The sequence below is a fragment of the Lissotriton vulgaris genome, chromosome 3_1 (assembly GCF_964263255.1).
Source record: "Lissotriton vulgaris chromosome 3_1, aLisVul1.2, whole genome shotgun sequence".
Lineage (NCBI taxonomy): Eukaryota > Metazoa > Chordata > Amphibia > Caudata > Salamandridae > Lissotriton > Lissotriton vulgaris.
In genome coordinates, this window is record NC_141689.1 from 728,953,367 (window position 1) to 728,980,397 (window position 27,031).

The 27,031-nt window shown below is 47.4% G+C and overlaps 1 protein-coding gene across 8 annotated transcripts in view; it reads right to left on the reverse strand.

The window, feature by feature from the left end:
* The window catches only part of YTHDC2 (YTH N6-methyladenosine RNA binding protein C2), a 1,208,271-nt gene that overhangs the window by 34,133 nt on the left and 1,147,107 nt on the right, over nt 1-27,031 (reverse strand). For 4 of the 8 annotated variants that reach the window (XM_086961045.1, XM_086961046.1, XM_086961047.1 and 1 more), the window contains one exon: nt 25,841-25,933. In XM_086961045.1, the coding sequence (XP_086817171.1) occupies nt 25,853-25,933 (81 nt within the window). In that variant the 3' untranslated portion in view covers nt 25,841-25,852. Of the gene's footprint in view, nt 1-25,840; nt 25,952-27,031 lie in introns of all 8 variants that reach the window. The other 4 variants (XM_086961042.1, XM_086961043.1, XM_086961044.1 and 1 more) reach the window with 1 other exon arrangement.

The window sequence follows — 27,031 nt, forward strand, 5'->3', positions numbered from 1 at the left end:
GGAGAATCCTCTAAATGGATGTCTAAATGGTTTTCTGATGAAATACTAAACATGTGGCAAGAACACCAGGGATCACTCGTTTACCACCCAGCTAATCAAAAATATAGCCCACTAGTTGGTTATACTAGGGTTACAAAACAAGAAGTCAATCAAAATATAAGAAACAAAAACCGCTGGAAAAGAACGTTCAGATGGCACTTACGAATAGTCCCGGTAATGACCACCGTGGGGCTAGGAGTGGACCAACCCAGAGAGCTTCATGATCCGCAGAGTGAATAGGGCAAAACAGGAGCACATAGGAAAGTCCAAATGGAAATACCAAGAGAAGGGTCCCAGCTCAGCCTCTTCCTGGCTATGACGGGCTAAGATGGGCCAGGCTTGGCCCGGTCTTGGCCAGGTCTTGGCCACGGCGCGTCCCACACTGCGGGAGCTTCCTGACCTGTTGGAATGGTGTTGGCGGCGAGCGTGCCGCTTAGTATGCTGGGGATTGTAGTTCCCGCTGAATTCACCCTCCTCACAGGATAGAGGGACTGGGAAGAGTGCTCGCAGCAAAATGGTAGCAGGCAACAGGTAAAATTGAGCCCCTTATTTAGTCCCACACTCATAAATGTGGGACTAAATAAGAATTTGTTATTAGTTTTGATGCCAGCTAATTTATAGGCACAGGAGAGCATGCGGAAAGTGAGGACATCAGCTTGCACCATTCATTTGTTCCTGCATTTCCATTATTACCCTTTAAGAGAGAAGGGCATCAAATGAAGATTGCGCAAGTGTTTTGAGAGCCATTAAAATGTGTAATTCTCAGTATGCCAGAATATCAGGGGAGCTGACATGAAGAACAAGCATTGGCATAGCCAATAGGTCTCGCATTTGGGACCTTATATGTGTTTAGCCATGCAACAGTTGGTGTTGTTGCACCAAGGAAATTCTGCTGCAAAACGAAATACTTATAAGGTCCCAAAAGCGAGACCTATTGGCTATGCCAATGCTTTTTCTCAATTTGCTGCACAGTCCCAGAGCCCATTGACAGCTTATCCTCACAATCTGGGAGGAGTTCCTCCATTTCTTCCATTTTGTCCAGAGCTTGTGTAATTTTCCTGTACAGACTGGCTAGGCGATTTTCCTTTTGCTTAGCAATTATTTGTTGACTGGCCTTCATTGATTTTATTTCTCCCAAAATCTCACATAAAACACATTGCAGGCCACCAAATTTCAACCACTTTTAATCGCCCTGCCAGAGTCCTGTTCTGCCTAGGATTTTGATGCATTGGTGCTTCTGCTATTAACAACTCTGATTTCCCTTAGAGGACCGCCCATCCACCTATACTCACCCTGATGGCGTATCTGAGTTCTTGGGAGCGAAGTGAGCTTGCTCTGGACCAAACTTTGAAGCGTGAATGTTTACGCTGCTCAAGGTACTCAATTTACTCTGAAAGTGCAAAAAAACTCCTTGGCCTTGCTGTTCAAAAGTGTCTCTGCTAGAGTTGGTGCCCTGGCTGCCTCTTCCAAACTCTTATTACTGTGATGTAAATTGGGTGCTTCAAGGTCCTCTACTCTCTCATAGGATACCCAGTATGCCTATATTTTAACACTGGTTCCACCAGCGGCCCCAACAGGCGATAGCTCCTGCCCAATGCATTTCATTTCATAAATCTTTATTCGATTGTGAATACAACCATAAAAAGAATGTAATAGCATGACACATACACTGATAAAAATAAAAACATATACATATGGAGTGGCTAAAAACAAAAAACAAAAACATAAAACTTGTAAGAAACAGCAATCATATCACAGAATTTTTTTTTTAAATCCCGATCAGCAGCAACAAAACAAATTGGTCAGGTCTTGAATGCCTCTGTTTCAGCGCAGCTCATAAGTAACAGTATACTGCAAATAAAACATGTTCATTAGAGAGCAGCTGAGCAAACCCAAGTGCCAGGCGAGTTTGCACAAAATTCAGGGATTCCAGTAATGGAATGCAGAGACATATTGTCGCAGTAGCGGAGTGCCAAAGTGCTGGATTGGCACCATTCGCTGGGTGAGGCCAAAAGATGGTGCAACAGATTAAACCTGAATCTTGCCAAAACAAATCTATCCCTCGCATTGGATACATGAATTAAATGTAGCTTCATACCGTGGACTGCTTTAGGAGGCATGCGGCCAGACCATGGGTTTTATCAGCTCAGCTCCTCCTCAATTATTTCCACCTTTAGCCTAGCCGCAAGCTGGCGGTACTTGTTTTTCCAGTGCCTGGCACAGCCCTACAGGGTCCCAGGGCCTCTAATACCTGTGAAGGAGAATCCTATGTCCCCCAACTCGGAGGCCACAATCTCTGGCCCTTGCTAGTCTGCAGTCAACCTCACCTGAAGTTTTTCTTGCATATTTCCTTTACCGTTAATTAGCTGATTAATGCTGGGGTCTCTTAAGCTCTTTACTGTCAAATGTGCGTCCTTCTCACTGATGGTATACCATATTTACCTTGACGTCTCCTCAGAGATTTTATCGGCATAGTCATTGTTCGTTTCCTTCAGCAATAACGCCTACAACCTCCGACGAGTCCTCCCCTGACCACTTATACACCCTGTTTACTTTCTGGGCACTCTGAAGCGTAGCATCCGCTCTGGGTCTAGGGATAGTTCTTTCAATGCAGGGGGAAGAAGGGCGCCATTGTTAACTGGAGGAGGAGAGGCTGCTTCAGAAGTTCAGTATCAGGTAGTGGAGCTTTCTGGCCCCCGCAACAATCTCCCGATGGGGCAGTGCTTTCATTGTTGGAAGCGGGAGGCTGACGATCTCCACTGAAGGGGAAAAGGCTGCATCAGGAGTTTTGCGTCTTAGGAACGGTGCTTCCTGGCTCAGTAATTAGCCCTGACTCCTGAGTCGAAGGTATTGTTTGGAAAAAAAAACAAGCGTACACGCCTGGGGCTAAAAGTGGGAGGGGTGGGGGGAGTGCGAGAGTACACAAGCGTTTCCCTTGCGGGAGCGAGCCAGTGGCACCTTGAGTTTGTAAGTTAATTACAAACATATGGTGTCAAGCTCGCTCCCGCAATGGAATCGTCAAGCGTGCACACGTTGCCATTGAAGGCAATGGAACGCGTGCACGTTTTAGCCTGAAAAAGGAAATCAATGGCTACAGGTCTCTTCTTTTCTATGCAACGCATGCGCGCTGCGTAGGCGAGCCCTAAAAAAATTAAGTTAAACATTGTCGGTGTCGCCTTTAGGCATGTCTTCCTAAACCCAAAGCTGCAGGCTTAATGTATAAAAGTAGATCCTTTCAGTAACTAACTGCAAAGTGCTACTTACACTGTAAATGCTACTTTGGCCTTTCCATTGAAAAAGGCCTTTGTAAGAATAAACAAGCATTTCCAATGCAATAGGTCTAGTATTTACGCGAGTTTAAGCTATTGGCATTGTAAATGACAATGTCTTTTATTTATGTTTTAAAAACGAAAACAAAAATTAAATGCATTGTCATTTGCAATGTCAATAGCTCAAACTCGCGTAAATGCAAGACCTATTGCATTTCGAAGGTTACACTGCTTCTGTACGAGACAACATTGCCAGCATAATAAAAAAAAAGTGCTCCTAAGGCTCTCACGATAAAGTGCATATCAACAATGAAGAACCACATGGGTTACAATAAGCTGTTATGTTCACATTAAAAATGCATGTTTTACAACAAGCAGTGGAAAGGAAATGTCACGCAGCCTGAGGTTTTTGGTCAGGCATTTTAAGTTTTATGGACTCTTCCTCTTCCTTTGAGATGTAATAAATCGCTCTAAGGTGGGCTTTAAGCCCTGTGTATACTAAAGTATATAAGAAGTCTATACCAAAGCATATACAAGCGGTCTTGAATGCTCGACCTAAACAGGTATAAACGTACTCCAGTAGGCTTCACCTATATGTAAAGTAACTACATGCTTTATCGGAATGCAGCACGAATTCGAGGAGTTCTGCCGAGTGACACCCAGGCTCCAGGCATACATGAACTCTCAAATCCAAACACTATCTCAGTGTGTTCAGAATAGCCAAAGTGCATTTGCACTTAAAAACTTCTTTCATGTCTTTCTTCACAGGTGAAGCATTTTTCCACATGGAGAAGCTTATTCCTCTGCACCACTTCAGTTTTGGAGGTGCACCCCACCCCTCCCCATCGGCCCCACTTCTCAAATGCATTTACTGCTGCCTTTTACAGGAGAACATGTACACATGTTTACAGTGCAGGAAACTACCCTTAAAACATGTGGGAATACTTTCAGACTAGGGAGTTTGAGATTGGTCTTGTTGCTGGGAGGTCTCTCGTTTTGTTCCCTAAAGCACAAGTTACTTACCTTCAGTAACGATATATCTGTAGGAAACAGTAGTTAGTTTTAGATTCCTTACCTTAGAATAACCTGAGGCGTCAGACTGGATCCGGAAACTTTTGCCCAGCAGTACCCTTGCGCGTCGGTAGGCGTTGTCTGCGGCTCCGCGTTCGTCGTCGGTGTCGGGATGATGTCGCCGGAGTACTTCAACGCCGCCCTCAAATTGGATAATTTAAACCTGCTGAGTGGTGCCACGTCATCTGTCACGTAGAGGTCCTGGTTTCTTATGCAGCGCCACCTTCCACACTGGAACTTTTACATCGATGCATTTCTTGTGGCTAAGTGTTGTTGGCTAACAAAAAAAGAGCATTGCCCAAGAGTGGACAGGTAAGATGGGTCCACTTAGCACCTGGACTGTCCTTCTGTCCTCTGTATGCATGAGAGTGCTAGCTGTCCACTCCCCGCCCCTCCCAGGAGCATGAGTGAAAGGCAGGCCTCGGTTTTTGGCCAACTTTGGGATATGTCCTTACTGATAGTACAATGAAAACTCTGAAACTACAAATCCCAGCATGCTTGGCGACGTCAACTAAACCCAGGACAGTCTCTGAGACAAAGCAGTCTGCGTTGTGTGGATTGTTGCGTGTGACACTTTGATTCACTCCTCGTTGTACTGGACATGCTGGGAGTTTTAAAACAAAACTTGTAATCTACAAGTCCCACAACACAGAGTACTTTTTGATAAGTAGAACTGGTTGGTGCCGCACGGAATATGGGGTTAATGGGCGCAGCACAGATTTGCATATGGCTATGCACTGTCCCTATTAGAAACAAGGGTGAATGTATACAGTGCACTGCTGCCCTGGTGTGTCTATTCAGGAAAACTACAGCAACAGAGAGTGAAAATGAAATAGAATGCAGAAGGAAACAAGATAAAGGCACGCACGCACATGGGTGCCCTGCTCGTGCTCGAGCCAATATTCCATCACTCCACAAAGTAAAACAACAAATTGTCTACAGCGCAAGTGCTGTTTAGGCTCGACCTAAAAAGTTACTTTTCACACATTCAGTTAGGAGAATATTATAAAGCCCATTAAAAGTTTATTTTTTATATTTATCAAAAATCTAATGAATGGTCAGGGTATAATTCTGCTAATAATATTATTAAGGTGACTTTATAAAAATGTGATTGCCAGGCAGCCTACTAGTAAAGGCAGTTCTGCTGGTACTCCTCCTTCCAGAGACAGTAATTAGAACCCTGATAAGGTGGGAAAAGGTTTTTCAGCTGAAGAACCATAGATTGGGATGTGTTAGAAGGATGGCTGGGAAGAGCAATTATTGGCCATTAAAAATGAGAGGGAAACATTAGGGGTGGGCCAGACCAGAATATATAAGAATGCCCAAGTGCGGTATGGCTTTTTTACATGTTTATGCCAAACAGGGGCCTAGACTGCTTTTTCCAAAACATTTTGTACTTGCCTCTAGTTGGGGGGAACCTGTTTGCCGAATCAGTCAGGCACAGCTTCTATAGGATCGGTCCTCATTTCAATGAAGCAAAATCCATCTGCTGTTAGGAAGCTCTGGACACTGGAACAAGGGTTCTTTCCTATTGCAGAAAGACTTAAAGAGTGGATTGTAGTAAACTATACCGCAGTGTTGGACTTGGCCCTTTTTGCAGGGTATTCCTAGAACCTTTTGCCTTCCTCCTGTATTTTTCTGATCTGTTGTTGGTGGTTTTATGACTCTGGGCACTTTATCACTGCTGATAAGTGCTAAAGTGCATGTGCTCACTCTTGTAAACTTGGAAAGAGTGGTCTACACCTGTTTGGCATATTTAATTTACCTTTCAGTCCCTTGTACAGTGGTATCCTATATACCCAGGGCAAGTACATTAAATGCTACTGGTGGGCTTGCAGCACTCCTTGTGCCACCCACCGATGTAGCCTTTCAAAGTCTGTCTCAGGCCTCTGCAGGGCATGCACACGTAGTTTACTGCCGCTGTGACGTGGCATATAAATTGACCCTAGCTAGCCCTATGGGAAGGGTGCGGTGTAGGTAAAAGGTAGGACATGTGCCTTAGCTGTGTGGCATGTCCTGGTAGTGACAAACAGCCTATTTGGTTTCTCACTGCTGTGAGGCTCCCCTCTCAAAGGTTTGCATTGGGGATTTCCTGATATGTGCTCCAGTGGTAATTCGACTTGAGAGAGGTAGCTCGACCTTGTTTGGTATGTTTGGAATAGTAGTGATAAATCCTGCTTATTGGTGAAAGCAGATTCATTATTACTACTTTAGAAATGCCACTTTTTGAAGTGGGTATTTCTGTGTGTATGTGTTTTTGTGCCTGCCTGGATGTGTATTGACCGCCTGGTTCTGACTGATAGGAGAGAGGGGATGTGCATTCACTCCAGCCAATCCCTGGGGGGTTGAGGTTTGTCCTGCCCTGCCTGGGTGACTCAGCACGAAGCTGAAAAGACCTCGGCTGAACTCAGAGTAGCGGGAGGAACTTTCCATTGCACCTGAGTAGGCCTGATCTGCATTTAGAGTGGTGGGAGGAGTAGTACCTGCACCCAAATTGGGCTGTGCCTGCCTTCCACAATGCTGGCTCAGCCACCCTGTGGTGTGTCTTGGGCCAACGCTACACTGTGACTGGAGGGTGTTGGGCACTTGCATTTGTATTTTAGGTGCCCCCAGAACAAACACACTTAAACTATAAGTAAAGGGGCTGTGACCCCATGTAAAAGGAAGAGAAGACACTGTGTGGGGCTGGTGAACAAGAGGAGTGCTGTGCTGGCAGGAAACCGCCAATGTGACTATCCTTGTTGTGCTGAACTACTGGAGGGTCTGCCTCTATGACCAAAGACCCTGTGTGCTGGCCTACTGCGTGCTCTCCTGAGACTGCGTGCCCCAGTGCTCTCCAAGGAGCCCAGCATGAGAGGACTGCCCGTGTTGAAGAAACAGTAGTACTGGGGAGTGCTTTACATTCAACGCATTCGTTCCCGTACTAGAGTGTAGGCGGACCACTTTATTTCTTTGGTTCTTGCCATTGGGGGCTGGGAGCTTCTAGGGGCAGCTGGCTTGGTTGTGCCCTGCATAGAAGCGCATGGTAGAAGCCTGTCGTTGCCCTCTGGGGTGACTTCAAACCTGTGCAGGACAAGGGTGTCACCAGATTCAGCCAGGGCTGGAGCCCTATGGCGGCGCTCAGAAACCGGCACAGGTGTTGGCGTTTACTGCCGCTGTTTGTGGTGAGGCTGATGACGGTCGTGAGGCCCAGTGGAAGGAAGGACCCCTGGGAGGAGACTTTGCTCCAGGTGAAGTAGCTGCATAGAATGGTGGCAGGCAGCTGTGGTAAACGGGCCTGGATCAGAAGGCGTTGTGGCACACTGTGGCTCGTCAAGGAGGAGAGCCCGGGGTTGCGAGAGTCGAAGGCTCTGTTCCAACAGTCGCAGTATCCAACCAGTCCTGAGGGGCCAGGGCAGGCATACCTTTTCTTCCCTTCACGCCGGCTACACTGCTTCTCGCTGTCCCGAGGGTCTGTGATTCTCTAGCACTGAAGGGATTTCCCCCATTTCCCGGTGTAGATGGGCCGGTGGCCCAGGAGTCCACGGGGACAGCTAAAAGATTACTGTGTAGCGCCTAATTGAAGCGCTGTGCTCTGGGAATTTAGAAAAATTGGCGTGCATTGGGTATCTTTGGCTGGTGATATCCTGATGTGAGGTTATCGCTGCATTTCATACCCTAATGTGTTTCAGGGTCCTTTTCAGAACATAATTGTCCTTTTCAGAACATAATTTGCATCCCTGCACTCATGGGATGATCCATAGGTCTTGCATAATTTAAGTGTGGCCTAAACTGCATGTTATATGTTTGGGCATAAGTGATCATACCTTTATTACCCACAAGTGTTATGTGCAGTAGCAGCGGGATAATTCACAGTGATGGTGGATTTATAAGGTATGCAGCCTACAAGTATTTATTTTATGCACTACTTGTGTTGTTATGCCAAATGACACGATTAGCCAAGTGAGTTATATAATCCCAGTAATATATGTGATTGTGATCAAATGTCTTTTTATGGATAATACAAAGGATATTTTTATATAACCTTGTGTGGAGTCTCTTTTGTGGTGTGCCTAGATTGTCACTGCTGTGTGAGTGTGTTGCGCAAAGTTTTACACAATGGCTCTGGGATAGCCTGACTGCTCTGCCAAGCTACCAAGGGGGTGAAGCAGGGGTTATCTTCAATGTCTAACTCCCTTGCCCTGACTAGAGTGGTGGGTTCTGCCTGACATAGATGCATAACCTAGCCAACCAGAAACTCAATTCCTAACACGCAGTCACTGCACAGTTGGGATGGCTGGCATGATGGAATTCTGCAAAGATGGGCTCAAGAACAGTCGCCAATCACTGGCTAGTGTACAGGATCAATGTGGCCCCCCATCAGAACAAAATTGGATTACAGAAGAGACATCAAGAACAAGGACAGGATATTTGCCAACCAATGGCCTGCACCTCCTTCCCCCTTGTATCCTATGTTCAGGAAGTGATCTCAAGGCGTTAGGCCTGCTAGTCTCTTGTTAAACTGGCGAAAGAAAAGGCTTAAGAAGGGCTTACTGGTTATGGAAGTACCCGTTAAACAGTTGTGAGTGAAATGCTCTGTTACACTAGATCAAGGAAAAGACACACAATTGATGGACGGAATGCAGAATAAATCAAAACATTCACCCCCAGTCAAGAGATCTGTGTTAAATCCATCATTCTTTTGCTTACCAGGCCAACCCAGTTTAGACCTGGCCATATGCAAATCAGTCTTGACCATGTGCCTCATGGGAACTGTCCAGCCCGAACTGCCAAGCCAGGTCCTCCTTGGACTGGAAACAAGAATCCTAGGACCGGTTTCGAGGTTTCACCCCTCTTCAGCCAGGGTAACTTGATTTCAGTGGCACAGTGAGCCCAGGACCCACTTCTGGGCATACCTGGCGCACTTAGGGCGAGCAAGCCAAAGACACACAATTGATGGACGGAATGCAGAACAAATCAAAACATTCACCCCCAGTCAAGAGATCAGGGTTAAATCCATCATTCCTCTGCCCACCATGCCACCCCACTTTAGACCTGGCCATATGCAAATCTATCTTGACCCTGTGCCTCATGGGAACAGTCCAGCCCGAACTGCCAAGCCAGGGCCTCCTTGGACCGGAAACAAGCATCCTAGGACCTGGCTTGGAAGTTCGGGCTGGACTGCTCCCATCGGGCACAGGGTCACAACTGATTTGCATATGGCTCGGTTCAAACTGGAATGGCATGGTGAGCAAAAAAACACGATGAATTTAGGCCCAGCTGTCTGTACTGGTGTGAATGTATGACATTGTTCTACATTCTGTCCATCAACTGTTGTTTTTGCATCTGGAACACTAGATGGCATGAGTGCTCAAGTTTGAATAGCCACTGCGGACCTCTGGTAGAGCCCTGGATGTAGTGAGTGGCCGACGAAACACAGACGCTTCTTCAGATGTATGGGAGCCCTAGGAACAACCAGGACAAAATATGCAGCCACCTAAGAAGTTTTAAAGCATTGCTGAAAACCAGCCTGGAAGGTAACTGAGTTTTCCCCTTACTATTAGCCTCATTGTTGCAATTTTGTGACCATTTAATACTTTTTCTTCAACAATTCTATATCCTGTTGCCTAAGTCAAATTTTGATAAATGTTAGGTCATTTTCTTTAATAAAAGTTTCTCCTTCATGCTGAACCGGTTTAGTAAATGTATTGTTAGGTGTTCTGACTGATAAAGTTTTGGTGCTGCTTTAATAGGCAATAGGCATTTCTCTGGGGAAAACACTGCAGCTTTAGACCATAGGAATAAGCCTTTGTTTTCTCATTAAAACTGTGTCTATGCCCAGCAATATATTTATTATCTTACTAAATTGGTGGTGTTGGGGTCCTTCTTCCAAAATTTTTAATCTAAAATCTCAAAGCAGGTGTTACCAGAGAAAAGGGTTTTCAATTTACATTTAAAAATGTTTACATTTGTTTTACTTTTTGTAGTTTTATAGAATATGAACGTGGCCCAGGGGCATTAAAGTGCTTTACATGAGGACCAAATTACATTACATACGGGCACGTAGAAATTAGGTAATTAGTCTTGGATCACAGAATATTGAGTCAAGGCTAGTATTCAAACCTGGTTCCCTCATTCCATAAATAGGCCACATTTTGTCATCAATGTGGAAGAACACAATTTACAAATAGACTGCCAAGTAGCAATTATTTACTGGAGAACAGAAACAAGTGGGAATGACAAGAGATGCAGTGTGAAAGCTCACTGTCAACCAATCAATCATAGCATTTGTAAAGTGCATTACTTACCCGCGAAGGTCTCAAGGTGCTGGGGTGGGGGGTGCTGCTATGCTCGAACAGCCAGGTCTTGAGGAGCATTCTGAAGGTCAGCAGAACTTGGGTCTGCCGTAGGTGGGTGGGGAGGGTGTTCCAGGTCTTGGCGGTGAGGTGGGAGAAAGATCTGCTGTTGGAGGTAGCTCTTTGGATGCAGGGGACTGCAGCGAGGGCGAGGCCAGCGGAGCTGGCGGGTGGGGGTGTAGAATCTGAGTTGTCTGTTGAGATACGCTGGTCCAGTGTTGTGGAGTGCTTTGTGTGCGTGGGTGAGGAGCTTGAAGGTTATTCTCTTGTTGACGGGGAGCCAGTGCAGGTCTCTCAGGTGGGATATGATGGGGCTGCAGCAAGGGATGTCGAGGATCAGACGTGCGGAGGCGTTCTGGATGCGTTGCAGCCGTCTCAGGAGTTTGGCCGAGGCTCCTGCGTAGAGTGCGTTTCAGTAGTCCAACCTGCTGCTGACATGGGCCTGGGTGACCGTTCTTCTCGTTGCGGTGGGGATCCACTTGTAGATCATGCGGAGCATGCAGAGGGTGTTGAAGCAGGAGGAGGAGACGGCGTTGACCTGCTTAGTCATAGAGAGGGTGGAGTAGAGGATGACCCCTAAGTTGCGTGCGTGGTCGGTGGGTGTTGAAGCTGTTCCCGCTGTGGTCGGGCACCAGGAGTCGTCCCAGGCCGAAGGGTTTGATCCGAAGATGAGGACCTCCGTCTTTTTAGAGTTCAGCTTTAACCATCCATTCAGCGACGGCCTTCATTCCTTCGTGTAGGTTGGTTTTGGCGGTGTTGGGGTCTTAGATGAGTGGGTGCCATCAGGGTAGGAGATAATGTTGAGGTTGTGCTGTTGGGCGACGTGGGCGAGAGGGGCTATGTACATGTTGAACAGTGTAGCGCTGAGGGAGGAGCCCTGGGGTACGCCGCAGATGATCTCGGTGGCCTTGGAGCTGTAGGGGGGGAAGCGGATGCTCTGTGTTCTGCCGGAGAGGAAGGAGGTGGTCCAGTCCAGGGCCTTCTCTTGGATCCTGGCGTCGTGGAGGCGTGTTCATAGTGTGTGGGGGCAGACCGTGTCGAAGGCGGCTGACAGGTCCAGGAGGATGTGACCAACAATCAGAGGTAACAGTGTGCAGATCTTTAATTAGAGAAATTTCTTTAGTTGGTACAAGAGAGAGCACTCAACAGAACGAGAAGGGGAGAGGGCAGTGAGGAATCTGCAGTTACATGGAGTATCCACAAGAAAGAGTGTTACCAAAGGTAAGAAACATGTTTTTGTTATTATGAAGGTGTGTTCTCTGCGGTGGCAAAAAACTCAAGCCACGGTTATTCCCATTGTCGTCAGATGACCTGTGCCACCTTAGGGTGAAAGTGCCATTCATTATCTGCCAGGTCCTAGCGGCTGTGATCTTCTGCCATGGCATTCAATGATCTGACCAAGTAGTTCACATTTAGGTAGATGCATTAATGTTTCAACCAGCTCAGCAGGCGCAGAGCATTCTGGAAGGGGGCCCAGGGCCCCACACCGTCCTGCTTGCTGTACTACCACATGCCAGTGGTTTTGCCCATGAGAACCTGTACCAGCCTCCCAATGATGGGTGGTAGGAAGGCCTTCTATGCCAGGCGAATGGCCCAGGACACCAACAGATTGAAATTGAGGAGATTCTCCACCACAGACCCGAGTCCTAGGATCTCTACCTCTCCTAGATGACCTTCCCAACCAATCATTGACTTCTCTGACAGAAAGGGGAGGGTTGGGGGTCTGCTGCTGGTCAAGTAGCCACCACTGCAGATCTTGTGTAGTCTCTTTTAACCTGTTTATTTGGTGCTGGGACCATAGACTGCAGAGCGCCCATATGCTGTCTGGTGAAGTGGGCAAGCAGGACGCATAAGGCCAACAGACCAAGAAGCCTCAGGGCTCCTCTCACTGAGATCCAAGTCTGAGACATCGGGGTCCTTGCCTAAATGTCCTGGATTCGTGAGGAACTGCACCTTGTTTAAGAGCTTCAATAAAAGGATGCCTCTGTGAAGGAGTCAAGTGTGGATTCGGCTCCTCAACTGTGAACCCCCAACAAAGTCAGGCGGTCCACTGTTATCTAGAGGAAGTCTACCACTGACTTGGAGAGCCTGCCTTCAACAGTTGTTGAGGTAGGGGAAAACTAGTATCCTTAACCTCCAAAGATGGGTGACAACCACAGCAATCACTTTCCTTGTCACCTGAGGGGTGCTGGTAAGACCAAAGAGGAGCACGGCAAACTGAAAATGCTTTTAGCCAACCTTGAACCACAAGCAACATCTGAGGGACTGTAGGACCAGCACATGAAAGTAGGAATCCTGCATGGCCAAGGCTACCATCCAGTTGCCCAGATATGGGGCAGATAGAAACTGAGCCAATGTGAGCTTGCTAAATGTATCCAACTGCAGAAAGGCGATCAATGGGCGAATATCTAAAATAAGACAAAGGCCTCCATCCTTCTTTGAGTCTGGCACCCGTTTGACCACCCCTTTGTACTGTAGAGCTCATACATCTTGCAGTACGATCCATAGATGCTCCTCCAAGAGTTGCTATGATGAGGGAGAAACCTGTAATGAGTTGGAAGGAAATGGAAGGATATAGCCATGCTGGATGATTTTGAGGGCCCATCTGTCGGATGTGATTAAACGTCACTGGGAGAAAGAGGATTACTAGTTGGTGTGGATGCTGTTCCATCACAAGTAATAATGTCACTATTCTTGTTAGGACCAGTAAAGATTTCAGTAACTTAAACCTGAGCTCAACCTCTGTTAGCGATACCACGGAGCAGACAGGCTTGCCTTAGGAGAAATGCGTAAAGCGGTTATCAGTACTAAACAGTTATAAAGTAGAAACAAAGCACAATAAAAATCCCACTCCAATTTATAAAGAGAATTCGTAAATGCATTAGGTTTTGACTATGTGATTAATATTAAGCAGTTTTCAGGTCGAGCGTGAGCCAGCACGTAAGCACTGCTCTGCGAAGAGCTGTGGAAGTTCATTGCAGAGAAAAACCTTGCCTACTTCCTCGCCCTTATTTTTCATTGGCTTGTGTGTTTGTCCTTTGTAAATGCTGGCTTCTGATTCCTTATGAGGCTTGTTAGTCCATCCTTAGGACAGCCATGTCGTCATTTGTATCCTCCCATGGCTACTGGCCTCTTTACTTGGTTGTTACACAGGGCATGTACTATTTCCTTTGTGCACACATAGCGTCAGATTTGTCCGTGCCTCCTCCTGTCCTCCCCCAACCCATGCCCGCCTGTCCCCCCTCCCCCTCCCTACAGATGTCTGTGCCTTCTCTTCTCACCCTCTGCTCTCCCTTTGTCCATGATGCCAAGTTTCCAACCCTTTGCAATGCACTAGCTCTTGCGTACATTCGAGACATATAGCATTGCAAATGCTTATTTTCAATGTGCTTCTTTACCTTCTATACCCGCTCTCTTTGCTGCTAAGGTTGAGAGGTTACCCGCCTTGCTTTTGTCATGCGGGGCATGGACTCAGCTCCTGCACCGCTGGGAATGCCGTAGGAAGCTCAGAGGGCATCTGCTGCTGGTGACAGCTCTTTAAAGGAGGACACCCCGTGACAGGTACTGCAGAAACCTGGGGGCTGCCAGTGCTAAACGCAGATCGCGCCCAGCCCCGTGCATGCCTACCCAACCAGAGGAGGGATGGTCCCACTGACAAAGTTTGTGATGTCCGCTTGCACGGCCTCGGTGGTAGAACTAGGTACTGGCATGTGACCCCAGAATCACCTCCCTGTAGCACCATGCAGTAGATTGCTGGCAGCAGTGAGATCTACACACAGGCATTTGGTAGTGTCCCACTGTGTGACCTCCTTTTAATGTTAACGTTGGGGGTCAAAATAAGAAGGTGGTTGCATTAGATGGTGGTTCGTTGTGCTTTTGCACTTTTCTCCCATGGCATCTATCTACGCCCGGTGTCACTAGTATTGTGATCTGTGAGGTTTGTTGAAGGGAGATGGGCCGGTCAGGCTTCGTAAGCATCCAGCAAGATAGGGGTCCCCATGCTCTTTGGTTACACTTTCAATTCCTTCGGATCTACCTGCTCTCTTATCATACTGACTATTGCAAGGTATCCGTGCAGGGTCATTATTCTGGTGGCAGGCTGAGTGGCATCGTTGGGAGGTCTGTTTTCTTTTATATGTTGTTCCCTCAGAGAGCGTGGGTTTCGAGGTTGTCGTATTATGAAGGTGGAGTAGTCATTTCAGGTTGTAGGTGTACCACTACAGTCTGTAGCAATTTAATGTTGCAGATACAAAGGATTGTTTTAATGGTATGTATGTGTTAATGTGATAAGGTGGAATATGACATCCGGAGGAAAGAGGTGAAGTAAACGTGGATTTTAGCTGTGTGTCTTGTAATCTGGATGTCATATTACGACTTGCACTTTTCAATTTCTTGTGGCTTGGCACGTTTTTGTAAGGCTGATGTGAGGCTATATAGTGTGCTGTGGTTTGTTGTGTTGAGGAAATAAGGTAGTATGTTTTGCATGTATAGTGGTGTGCTATGATCTGGTGTATGGTGTGGAATGAGTTGCCGGGGGTGACTGCAGATCTTGGGGAGGGTGCCTGTTTTAAACAAAGGACGTGGGTTAAGGCAATTACATTAATGTGGTTGTTAATTACTGCAGACAACACCACATTGTGATGCTGTTAGCTTTAAACCAAACATATTTGCCATTTGTATATGATAGTGAGGGCAGATGAATGTACGGCACTTTGGAGGAAGTTTGGGCTAATCGGAATACATTTTTTATTTTCAGTTTTATGTAGCGCAAACTCGACCTGAAGGTATTGGAGCGCTTTAAATCAGCACCAGTTACATTACACAAGGTCACATTCACTTTTTGGTAGGCACAGAGTGATTAAGTGATTTGCCCAGAATCACAGCATGTATTTCTCTCTCTTCACTCTACCACACAATTATCTCTCCAACTTTAACAACCTACCTCTAAACACTCGATCTCTCTAACTCTACCTTTCTCTAACTCATTCTCTCTTTAAACTCTACCGCTCACTTATATTCGCAACACAAATATCTATCTCTATATACCATCTCTCTCTTTTGCTTTCTCTCACTTTTGCGCTCTCTCTCTCTCACATAAGTAAAAAACATTGCCATTACAAAGCTAATAGCTCTAACTCTAAAAAACATGCGAGACCTATTGCATTGCAAATTCTTGTTTGTTGTAAGTTGTAGCTTGGTGAATAGTTGTGCAATATAAGTTACTGAAAGCCTGTTCAAGTGTTTGAGTTGATGTCAAGGCTATGTATATTTCCAGGAAGTCATGAAGGCACAGGGCAGGCTGAAGGAAGTGCTGCGTTGAGCCACATCAGACTGGTGCCAGGTGTTTGCTGCGCCTCATTCGGTTCTCAACAATCTCTCAGCAGCTTGCGTCTACCACCACCCCTGGGAGAGATACATAGTCCCCGATTGTCAGAGGTGGCGCTGAGATATGAGGAGCTTTCTGTCTTTAAAAGGAACGGCATGGAAGAGACATTCAGGGAAGAGACTGTCAGAAACCACCTTCTTGTAGAAAATTGAGTTCTGTTAAAAACAAGCATTATCTGGATATTTGAGGGCTACAGTTCCATCTCACCTTCAGAGGGATGGAACTGTAGACATTACGGTTGTGCCAGTCTCGGGGAATCCCATGGCACACGGGGGATTTCGCCCCACAAAGACACACAGATGTGGATGCCTCCTTTGACACGGACACACTTTAGATTGTGGTCTGTATTTTAGACAAGCCTGCCTTAATTCATCATCAATTTGGCTAAAATGTAGATTTTAAGTGAAACCCATCACCTATACACCTTATTTTCTTTAACAGACGGTGCATGCAGATGTTACAAAGGAAAAGTTACTGTATCCATAGTTTTCCAAATATTGCTGCTCTCATTAGAAGCTTGCCTGAATTATGTTAAGCTTTTGCTAGTTATTAGAGTATGAACTCACATGCCAGATAGGATGCCTTGCTAAGAAAGGCCTCCATACACAACCTGACGAAAAACTGAGGGAGCATGGGAACAGTGTACGAAAGAGTATATAAAAATAAACAAGAGGAAGACACCAGAAGGAATAGTGCAAGACTGCAGTGTCCAAGGGCAGGGACAGAAGGAAGAACAGAGCAGACTCCTGAGCAGCCACCCTGACAGAACATAGACAGCACCCCCTCTCCCCCGGAGACAAGGAACCTGCATGAAAGTCATGACACACATAGCAGGCCTACAACCCTGAATTCGAAATAAGGAAGGGGAGCCGGCCCCACAGGCAGGAACCATCAACCTCCAAGCCACCCCAGCATAGAGGGTAACCACCCCCAGGGGACCAAGGGCAAGGCACGACCAGAGTACCCCAATTCAGAGGTTAGCAGAGGGTTCAAGACCCCAAGTAGCAAGAGGAAGGGAGGGAGGGGAGAGACTGAAGTCAAGCCACCCCAACCTGGAGCAGCCAGAGCAGGAGAGCACAAGAGCACCGGAACCAATCTTCCAAAGAACCAAAGGGGAGGATGAACAGCAACAGGATGGAGCCCCAGTCCAGAGCAAAAGGAGACCCTCACAGGAGACAGAGCCCCCCCCTTCCCACCAGGAGGCGAGTACCGAAGACCAACCCAGGGGTCCTCGCAGAACGGGGAGGAAGGGTGGGCCGTGAAGAAATCTAAGGCTAGAATCGTCGCTACCAGCTACATCGTTACCGAAGGTAAGTAATCGTACATCTGATAGAGACTACTAGCCGCAGATTCCTTCAAATAGAATAGGTACCCTAGCAATACCGACAGGGAAGGAGGGTCTGCGATACGACCCATTAGTCTGGACAGGACATGGGGTCCCACAGGGGAACAAACCTGCAGACCAGGGAAGAAACCTCGTCACTTCCAGGCCCCCAAAAGTCGAACACCAGCAACCCCCAGAGGGAGGAAGGAGGAAGTCTGAAGAGGCCCGTGCACTCACAACAGAGGGACCAAGGGCAAGGCCGAATCCCAAAACACCCCACTCCACCCCAAGGCAACAGAGCTTCTATCCAATGCCAGGCTAGGCAGAGGAAGGCCTAGAGTGCGAGCCCACCCAGAGGGAAGGCCACAGGCCAGCCAGAATGGCACCTAAGCCACAAGCCGCCAAAAGCAAAAAGAACACAGCGTCCGAGCTCTCTGAACAAGAGCAGGAAGTGGAGGAATCGCCCGGACACCCCAAAAAGCAATAGCAACATACAGAAAACGCCATGGATAACAGGCACCAGAAGGCGACCAGCACTCCCAGCAAAGCTAAGCTATATAATAGCTACCACCAACCTCGGCCCAGCATGTGACGGAGGTGGCCCGGCGAACCATGAGGCACCGCCAGGGCCGACTCAAACTCTGCCCTTAGGCGAGGCAGCCGCCTGCGTGGAGGAACGAGAAAGTCCTGGAGGAGTGCGAGGGGTCCCCATCCAGCCTCGACCCAGAGGTCCCCTGTGGCGCCAAACTAGTCGGTGCTGGGGCCGGAGCCGCCGGCGGCACCGCGGAGGGTCCTGCACAAGGCAAGGGATCCGCTGACGCCCCAGGAGGGGAAGGAGAAGGAGACGTCAGCAAGGCCTACAAAGCAGCCACGTATGTCTCCATCGGAGAAGGGCGAGAACGACGATCACGTCCGAATCTGAAGCAGTCTGTCGAGGCTGATCGAGGGGAAGAAGTTGACCTAGAGAGACGCGCCGAGTGTAGTTTCATCCGGCGCTCCCGCCACGACTTCGGCTTCAACTGTTGGCACGCCTCATAATCAGTGGTGCCGTGATCCTCACCTAAACACCACCTAAACACCTCATACAAATGAGGTGGGGGTCCGTCGCCGAAATAAGACGCCCACACAACGTGCAAGTCTTGAACCCCGAAGGCATTCGCACACTGTTCCCTGAAAGAATAGACAAAGAGGAGAAAGAAGGGCCCAAAATAGGCCCGTAGCAAGACTGGATCCGAGTTGCACGCGGAAAAGGCAATAACCGACGTAGGTACACGCCGGGGTGGGGTTTATGTGACCTCCCTGACGCCACGTACACGGACGACGCCTGGGTGGAGTCACGTAATGTCGCCCCGCCTCCGGCACGCAGAGATGCTGTGTAAAAAAGTTTCCGGATCCAGTCTCACACCTGGGTATAATTGTACGTGAAGGAATCCGCGGCTAGTAGTCTCTATCACACTTAACCTGCGGAATTAACCTATAGATCATGGGTACTCATAAACTTTCTCTCGGGGGCCAAATTTACAGTATTGTTTGTGGCCGAGGGCCGCACTGGTGGGGGCAGGGTCAGTGGGGGACAGGGGGCTAGAGCAACAAAAAAACTGTGACCATGAGGTTGAACACAGGTCCCTGCAGCGGACGCCTTCGCCCACTGTGCCACCAGACCCGGCATTCACACATCTCTCTATCTCTCTCTCTGTCTCCCTCCCTCTCTCTCTCCTCTGTCCCTCCTCCTCTCTCTCTCCACCTGTCTCCTTCACTCTGACTGTCTCTCTCTCTCTCGTTCTGTCTCCCTCTCTCTCCTTCCCTTTCTCTCACTCTGTCTCCCTCACTCTTTCCCCCTCTGTCTGTCTGTCTCCCTCCGTCTCCCTCCCTCTGTCGCCCTCCTCCCTGTCTGTCTCCCTCCCTCTGTCTGTCTGTCTCCTTCTGTCTCCCTCTGCCTCCGTCCCTCTGTCTCCCTCTCTCTCTCTCTTCCTCTCTGTCTCCCTCTCCCTTCCTCTGTCCCCCCCTGACTCCCTCTCTCGGTCTTCTTCTGTCTCCCTCTCTCTGTCTTCTTCTGTCTCCCTCTATTTGTCTCCCTCTCTCTCTTTCTGTCTCCCTCCCTCTGTCACCCTCTCTCTCACTCCCTCTCTCTCCCTCCCCCTCCCTCCCTCTGTCTTCATCTAAGTGTCACCCTCCCTCTGTCTCCCTCTGTCACCCTCTGTCTCCCTCCTCCCTCTATCTGTCTCCCTTCATCTGTCTGTCACCCTCTGTCCCCCTCCCTCTGTCTCCCTCTACCTCTGTCTCACTCCGTTTCCCTCTCTCTATCTCCCTCTGTCTTCCTCCCTCGGTCTCCCTCTCTCTCACTCAGTCGCCCTCCCTTTCCCTCCCTCTGTCACCCTCTCTCTCACTCCCTGTCTCCCTCCCCCTCCCTCCTTCTCCCTCCCTCTCCCTCCCTCCTTCTCTCTGTCTCCGTCCCTCTGTCACCCTCCTTTCTCTGTCTGTCTCCCTCTGTCTGTCTCCCTCCCTCTGAGTGTCACCCGCTGTCTCCCTTCCTCGGTCTCGGTCTCCCTCTCCCTCTGGCTTCCTTTCTCTGTCTCCCTCTCTATCTCCCTCTCCCTCTCTCTGTCTCCCTCTCTCTCTCTGTCTCCCTCCTTTTCCATCACTCTGTCACCCTCTCTCTCACTCCCTCCCTCTGTCTCTCCCCCCCTCCATCCTTCTCCCTCCCTCTGTCTCCCTCTGTTTGTCACCCTCCCTCTCCCTCTGTCTCCATCTGACTGTCTCCCTCCCTCTTTCTGTCACCCTCCCACTGTCTCCATCTGTCTGTCTCCCTCCCTTTGCCTCTGTCCCTCTATCTGCCTCCCTCCCTCTGCACCCTCCTCCCTCTGTCTGTCTCCCTCCGTCTCTCTGTCTGTCTCCCTCCCTGTCTGTCACCCGCTGTCTGTCACCCTCTGTCTCCCTTCCTCGGTCTCCCTCTTCCGCTGTCTCCCTCTTCCTCTGTTTCCCTCTCTCTATCTCCCTCTCCCTCTGTCTCTGCCTCCCTCCCTGTATGCCTCTCCCTCTCTCTCCCTCCCTTTCCATCCCTCTGTCACCATCTCCCTCCCTCTTTCTCCCTCTGTCTCTCTCTGTCTGTCTCCCTCCTTCTGTCACCCTCTGTCTCCCTTTCTCTGTCTCCCTCTCCCTCTGTCTAACTCCCTCTGTCTCCCTCTCCCTGTCTACCTCCCTCTTTCTCCCTCTTCCTCCGTCTCCCTCTCTCTTTTGCTCTCTCCCTCTCCCTCTGTCTCCCTCCCTCTGTTATCTTACCCCGAGTGTGTGTCAGCCCTGGCTGAGACAGCTTCCCTGACACACACACAGCCGCTGAGTACTTCACAGGTCTTTAAAAGACCATTTGCATGTTAAAGAGGCTTTGTTGTATTACACCTCTTCTTAGGCCCCTGCAGATCCACTCTGACTATCACTGGAATCGCCCGGCCCCCACAGAGCAGTCTCTCTCAAAGTCGCGCTGGTGCAACCAGCAGTGTTTGGGAACACTTTAATTTTTTGGGGAAAAACTCAGGTACGATGTCTGCAAGGTCCGCGGGCCGCCAAGGAAGGCTTGTCGGGCCGCAGGCGGCCCGTACTATGAGTACCCGTGCTATAGATCATAACAGGCAGTGTAGTTTCTGAAATCTTTAAAGAAGGATGGTTAAATTTCCTGCATTTAAAAGAAAATACTTGGAAAAACTTTTCTCAGACAAATGTAAATTATATGTCAGGACCGGAGGCATGGATTATGCTGATCTTTCTTTACTTTTATTCAACAACAGCCACGTTAACAATAAAATACCAAAACCTAATTTCCCATGAACCACTGGGAAAAATCCGCAGGCAGGACATTCATCACTTACCCCTGTATTCTCTCTTGCCTCCAGTTTCTTCACTACTCCAGCAGCCAACAGTTAAATGCTTGCTTGCTTATACTTTTCCTTGGCATTGGTACCTGTTGGGATTAAGGAGTTTTTACTTACATTATGCTCATATTTTCCCTTTCAGTGGCGGCTGCGGAAACTTCTCTGCTGCTTCGCAGGCACTGCGCACATTCACACGTTTTCAGCTGCCAGGGCATGCGCCTCCATTAGCCCGCATTTCTAGATGCATACACGGGTCTTCGCCTTGCCAAGTAGAAGTGCGTCGCAGGGCCTTTCTTTTAAGCCCGCTTCAATGCAGCCGACCACGGAGTACAGGATTGATTACCTGACCGCCTGGAACATTAAGCCCCATATCTGGGGTCTGTACAGTGCGCTCTAGATAGGCGATTCAAATAGAGACACAGCCCAAGCGTGTAATTTGTGGTGAAAGTTCGGAGTAAAGAAAAATGAGGGCGTGTGGTGAACCACTTGAGATCACTCGGCTATGAAGGCAAGAGAGTCATTTAACCTGAACCTATTTTGGTTTGCCATATTGGCTGGGTCTCCCAAAAGTAAATTGACCACTCACTGCGCAGGAGTCTGAAGACATCTGGCAGAGGAGTCTATCTCCTATTTCCCTATCACAGATGAGTTTTGCGAGGCCTTGGATGCCTTCATCCACAGAGCAGTATCAGACACAGTAGCATCCTTGGAGCAGAAGCTCCTAGAGATGGCAAAACAATGCCTAAAACCCCTCCTGCCAAGGGAAGACCCATTTAGACCATTGGTTCCAAGACCTCCAGGCAGCCTAACCCGACGACTCATGCCACCCAGTGCAAACGCGGACATGATCCCAGGAGTTGACTTTGATGCCTTTGCAAGGCTTAAAAAAGCCTTTATGAATCAGGCTCCATCCCCTCCCCTCCCTCCAACACTATTGGGAGCCTTAACATAACTGAACCCAGAGAGAGTGAAACCCTCCCCCACTTCACCAGACGTGGATGACTCCTCTCTGAAATCCGATGGGGATATGGAGACAGTAAGGCCTTGGTGCCTGTCTGCAGGTACGTCTGGGGCGGGTGGACCCCACCTCCTTCCACAGTTGGAATTCTGTGACAAGTACTCGGACATGCTAGACCAGGATGATCTATTACAACCTCACTCCTCGGAGTGGGCCCCAGTGGGAAAGGTTGCCACGTATGTGGCAGGCAGACTTAGGAAATCACTGGACAAGGAAATCCACAGCCATCTGTGGGTGGAGTTCCCCCAATCGTCGCTGGAAGGTAAAGCCAAATATGTGAGGGACCCCAAAAAAAGGGACTGACTGCATATGGAGGTCATGTCAAGATAAGCTTTTGAATATCACCAGACTGCTTGACATAGCCGAGGACGCCAAGGCATTGGGGACCTTGATGTTCCCAAAGGTCCTTTCAGGTTGGACCCAGAGGGCAATAATTTTCCTTGGAAATGCCAAGTGCGCCATCTCTACTGAGTAGAGCAGGTCTCTCCTCATTAAGATAGAACCAAGCAAGGGGATTTGGTGACCTCAGAGGTGGGCCAGGTAGAGAAGGGGGCTCCTTGGAGCCCCTTCATATAAACTCAGTAAGTTCATGTCCACCTTATATTCACTGGACAAAGCCCAGTCCTCTATGAAAAGAGTTATTACCCACATGTTTTTACCGTGGCTAGCCGTGGCAAGGGGTATTCTTTCAGGCGCGCTCGTTCGATGCCTCTAGAGGTCAGGGCTCCAAATGGGGCTAATGGCAGGACAAATCTAGGTTTCGGGGTTTCTATCCCACCATAAATTTCCCTCACCACCACGGCAATACAGGAGGTGTATGAGGGAACAACAACCCCTCCACAGTCCGAGGCGAGTATGCATCTTCTCTCCCAAGAATGTCTGGGGGAAAGACTAGCGGGTTTCAATCCCAACTGGAGGGCGGTGACTTCGGATTCTTGGGTCCTTCACACCATTCAAGGTTTACACATTGAATTCTATGGTTCCCCTTTTCAACCTGCTCCTACATCATCCCTGGTCTTCTCCAAAGCAGAGAACGTGCTCATAGACATAGATATAGCAGAATTGCTCTCCAAGGGGGCTACCACTCCATCAATGGTACACCCCACGACTTCCTCAGCAATCTATTTCTGGTGGAGAAGCACGAATGGGGTCAACGTTACGTTATCAACCTACGGATATTCAGTGAGTGGCTGAAGTACCGCCACTTCAAAATGGAGGGGATCCATCTCCTTCAAGATCTACTGAGACCCAGCAACTGGCGAGTACTTTGGACCTTAAGGATGCCTTCTTGACAATCCAGATCTATCAGCTATATTGTTGGTTTCTCCAATTCCAATGGAAATCCCACACTTTTGAGTTCACAACTCTCCCTTTTGGTTTATCCTCTCTGCCATGGTTTTTAACCAAAGTTGCAAAACGGTTAGAGGAGCATCTCAGGGCCAGGGGCATCCACATGATCGTCTATCCCATCAACATCCTCCTCATGGATCAATGTCCCCAAAAACTGTTGGGCCACCTGCTCCATATGGTTGAACGCCTTTAGTCACTAGGGTTGATTATCAACAGGAAAAAGTCCATCTCTACCCCATCTCAGACTCTCACATTCTAGGGTTTTGTGGTTGACTCAATCAAGTTTACAATGATTCTTACCTCCAGGAAAATATTTCTACATTTATCAAGAGATTCACAGAACCCTGACCAGACCAACTACATCTCTCAGACAACTCACAAGAATAGTTGGGCTCCTGTCTTTGTCCATAAAAGCCATATTCCCAGGACCTCTGCACAACTGTGCTCTCCAGTGTCTGAAGGCCTTGCATCTCTGAAGAGGGATCACATACTCGCAAAGGGCAGCAAAAGATGAACTCCATTGGTGGCTCTCCCATTTGGAGGCCTGGAACAGGGAAGCTATTTTCAGTTCCTAACCAGACCTAATAATAGAATTGGATGCCAGCAATACTGGTTGGGAAGCAAAATGTGAGGATTTCACCACCGGCAGCAGCTGGTCTGCATCTGAACAGTCCGAGCATATCAATTGCCTAGAGTTGCTGTTGAGCTCCTTTGCAAAGCACTGTGTTGCATCCTCTTGAAGATGGACAATTAGTGGTAGTCAGGTATATTAACCACTTGGGAGGAACGGGATCCACAGCTCTCTTGTACCTAGCTTGGATTTTCTGGGAATATTATATCCAGAATCACATCTGGGTGACAGAAGAACAGATTCCGGGCTCAGCCATCCAGGTGGCAGACTGGAAGCCTGGCAAGCTAAGAGACGCAAGCCTCTGGAGACACACCCAAGAGTTAGCTCATCCAACACTTGACTATCGTAGTCCCACCTTTTCGAGGAATTGGCTTTGGACATTATGAGTAGGTATTTATTTATTCCACTCTAATTTGGTATATGTTATGGGAGTGGTTCACTATAATCATGATCGTTGGTCATTCTTTATGTCTCTAATTGAAATTTGCCATTATTTTATTCTTTCACAAATTTCTTGAAGGTTAATGGGTAAATGTTTGTTTCAGGAGCAAAGTCATCTAAAAAGACTAAAGCGCAGCATCCGCTGCTTTTGTCACAGGAAAAAAGGAGACAGAAGCGACTACAGGTGGATATGATAAGTGGCCTGCCTGCGGATTGGTTGGTCTGAAATTCCTTTTTTCCTAGTGGTTCATGGGAAATGAAGTTTTGTTATTGTGTAGTTAACATGGCTTCTGTTGAGTAAAAGTGAAGCACGAACAGCACAATTATTGCCTCCATATCCTTAATAGAATTGAAACTTTCCGTTAAGATAGCCAGGAACATTTTCATTATGGTGCTGATTTGAAAATTGGATTTATCAAAAGGAAAAAAATGTTTGCTTGTTTTCCTTAACAATGTAGTTTAAAAAATACATTTAAAACACAGTCAAGGTTTCTGCACATGAGCAGAGATTTTCTACTACTTATGACTACAGACGAAAAGCTGTTTTCAGAAGACCAGTAAAGTGTATTTGTTCTTTCATTGCCAGCAGAGAGGAAATAATAGAGGCCTCGCAATATCACTTGTATTACATGAGCTCCGTCTATGGAAAACAAAAAAATACACATGCAATTCAAGTATAAAACTAGAAATCTGATCTGAATATTTGCATATCACTTGGAAAATGTAGGAACGCATAGGTCTGTTTAGTAGATATACTATTCTAATATTTGATCACACTGATCCTATTTGCTGTGGCATGACTGGTTTATTGGTCAACTGGAAACAAACAATTACTGAAGAGCGTTCAGTATATTTTAAATACTAAGCAGAATGTTTGGGTGTTTTGCAAGGTAAACCTATCATCTACATGACGCCAGTTTCCATACTATAGCAACCGTACTTTATGCTTTTAATTTTGCCTTTATCTTTGACCTTCAAGGCCCCAGGCTGGTAATACAACGACAAGGGAGGATTCAAACAAGACCCAAGAAGGCAAGAAAATATTTCTGAAAATCTAAAATGTATGTGCACACACAGTCATTGCTAATTGCTATAATACAGGTAACGTACCTTGAGTGAGTGTCAATGAGTTACACTTTTATCTATGACTGGAATGCGATCCCAGAGCAGTAGTAACTGTTCTCCAACCTGTGGTTCCAACTCCTGAAAAAGATGCGAGCACTTAAAAGGAAGCAAAACAAGAAAAAGTTGCGCTAGCGGCTAGAACATACGGTACAAAATAAAGTACACTGCATTGAGGAGAAGAGTGAATCATACTACGAGATGATGACTGTAAGGCATTTAGGAGGGAAGTATTGTTAGGTATATAGTGGTACTTCCTTTATTAGCATAACTATCTTTTCCTAAACTGTATTCATACATTATCATTATAGTTTTATGAAAAAAATAACAAAAAGTTACTAATAAAACCTGTAAAATGACCACTCACTGGTGTGCTCTAAGATACTAGCACAATACGAGTCACTTAATAACAAGAAAGAAATAATGACCATAATAAACCTTGAAATGCCATTTATGAAGTAGTTATATCGTCATTAGTTTATTTACATCAATTTGTTTAACAGTGAAACTCTTCCGCACAGCAAGCGTCCGTGCTGCTAGCTAGAAGGCTGCCACATGCAGTACTCACGACCAGGCCTACGCTTACCTCACCCTCAAAGTCGTGCAGTCTGAACGAAGAGTACAAGAGAAGAAATGCAGCTGCTGCATTCATTTTAAAAGTTGGCTGCCGAGTGGTGACGTTTTGAATCGCTTTTTTATAAATAGACAACAAATGAACCTGGAGCAGGCACATTTGTCTTTAGTTCTCAGATCACTTGCACGTGAAAATATTTCCGAGACAGTGTAAAGGTTTATGAACTAGAGTCCCAAAACAGGAATATTTAATAGATGCATTTTCATCAAACGATGTTCAGCATAAAGTACTGTTGCAATTTAAATATAACATTAGCCAGAGCAAAAGACATACCAGTGACCTTGCAAAATCCAATGCTGTACTTTTTACACAACAAGGTAATTATCTCGATTTTGGACTATGGATAAAAGCATTAGAGTGAGTGTTTATTGAGAGGGTTGCAGGGCGGGTGACTGATGGGCAATGCGATGCAGTTCAAGAGGTCGCTGCTGCCCTCTCAGACTAGATTTCTGATGCTGATACAAACTACTCTAAAGACCATCTTCTTTCACAAGTGCAATGTACAAATAACCTAACAGGCAGGTGACAATATGGATTAGAGCATC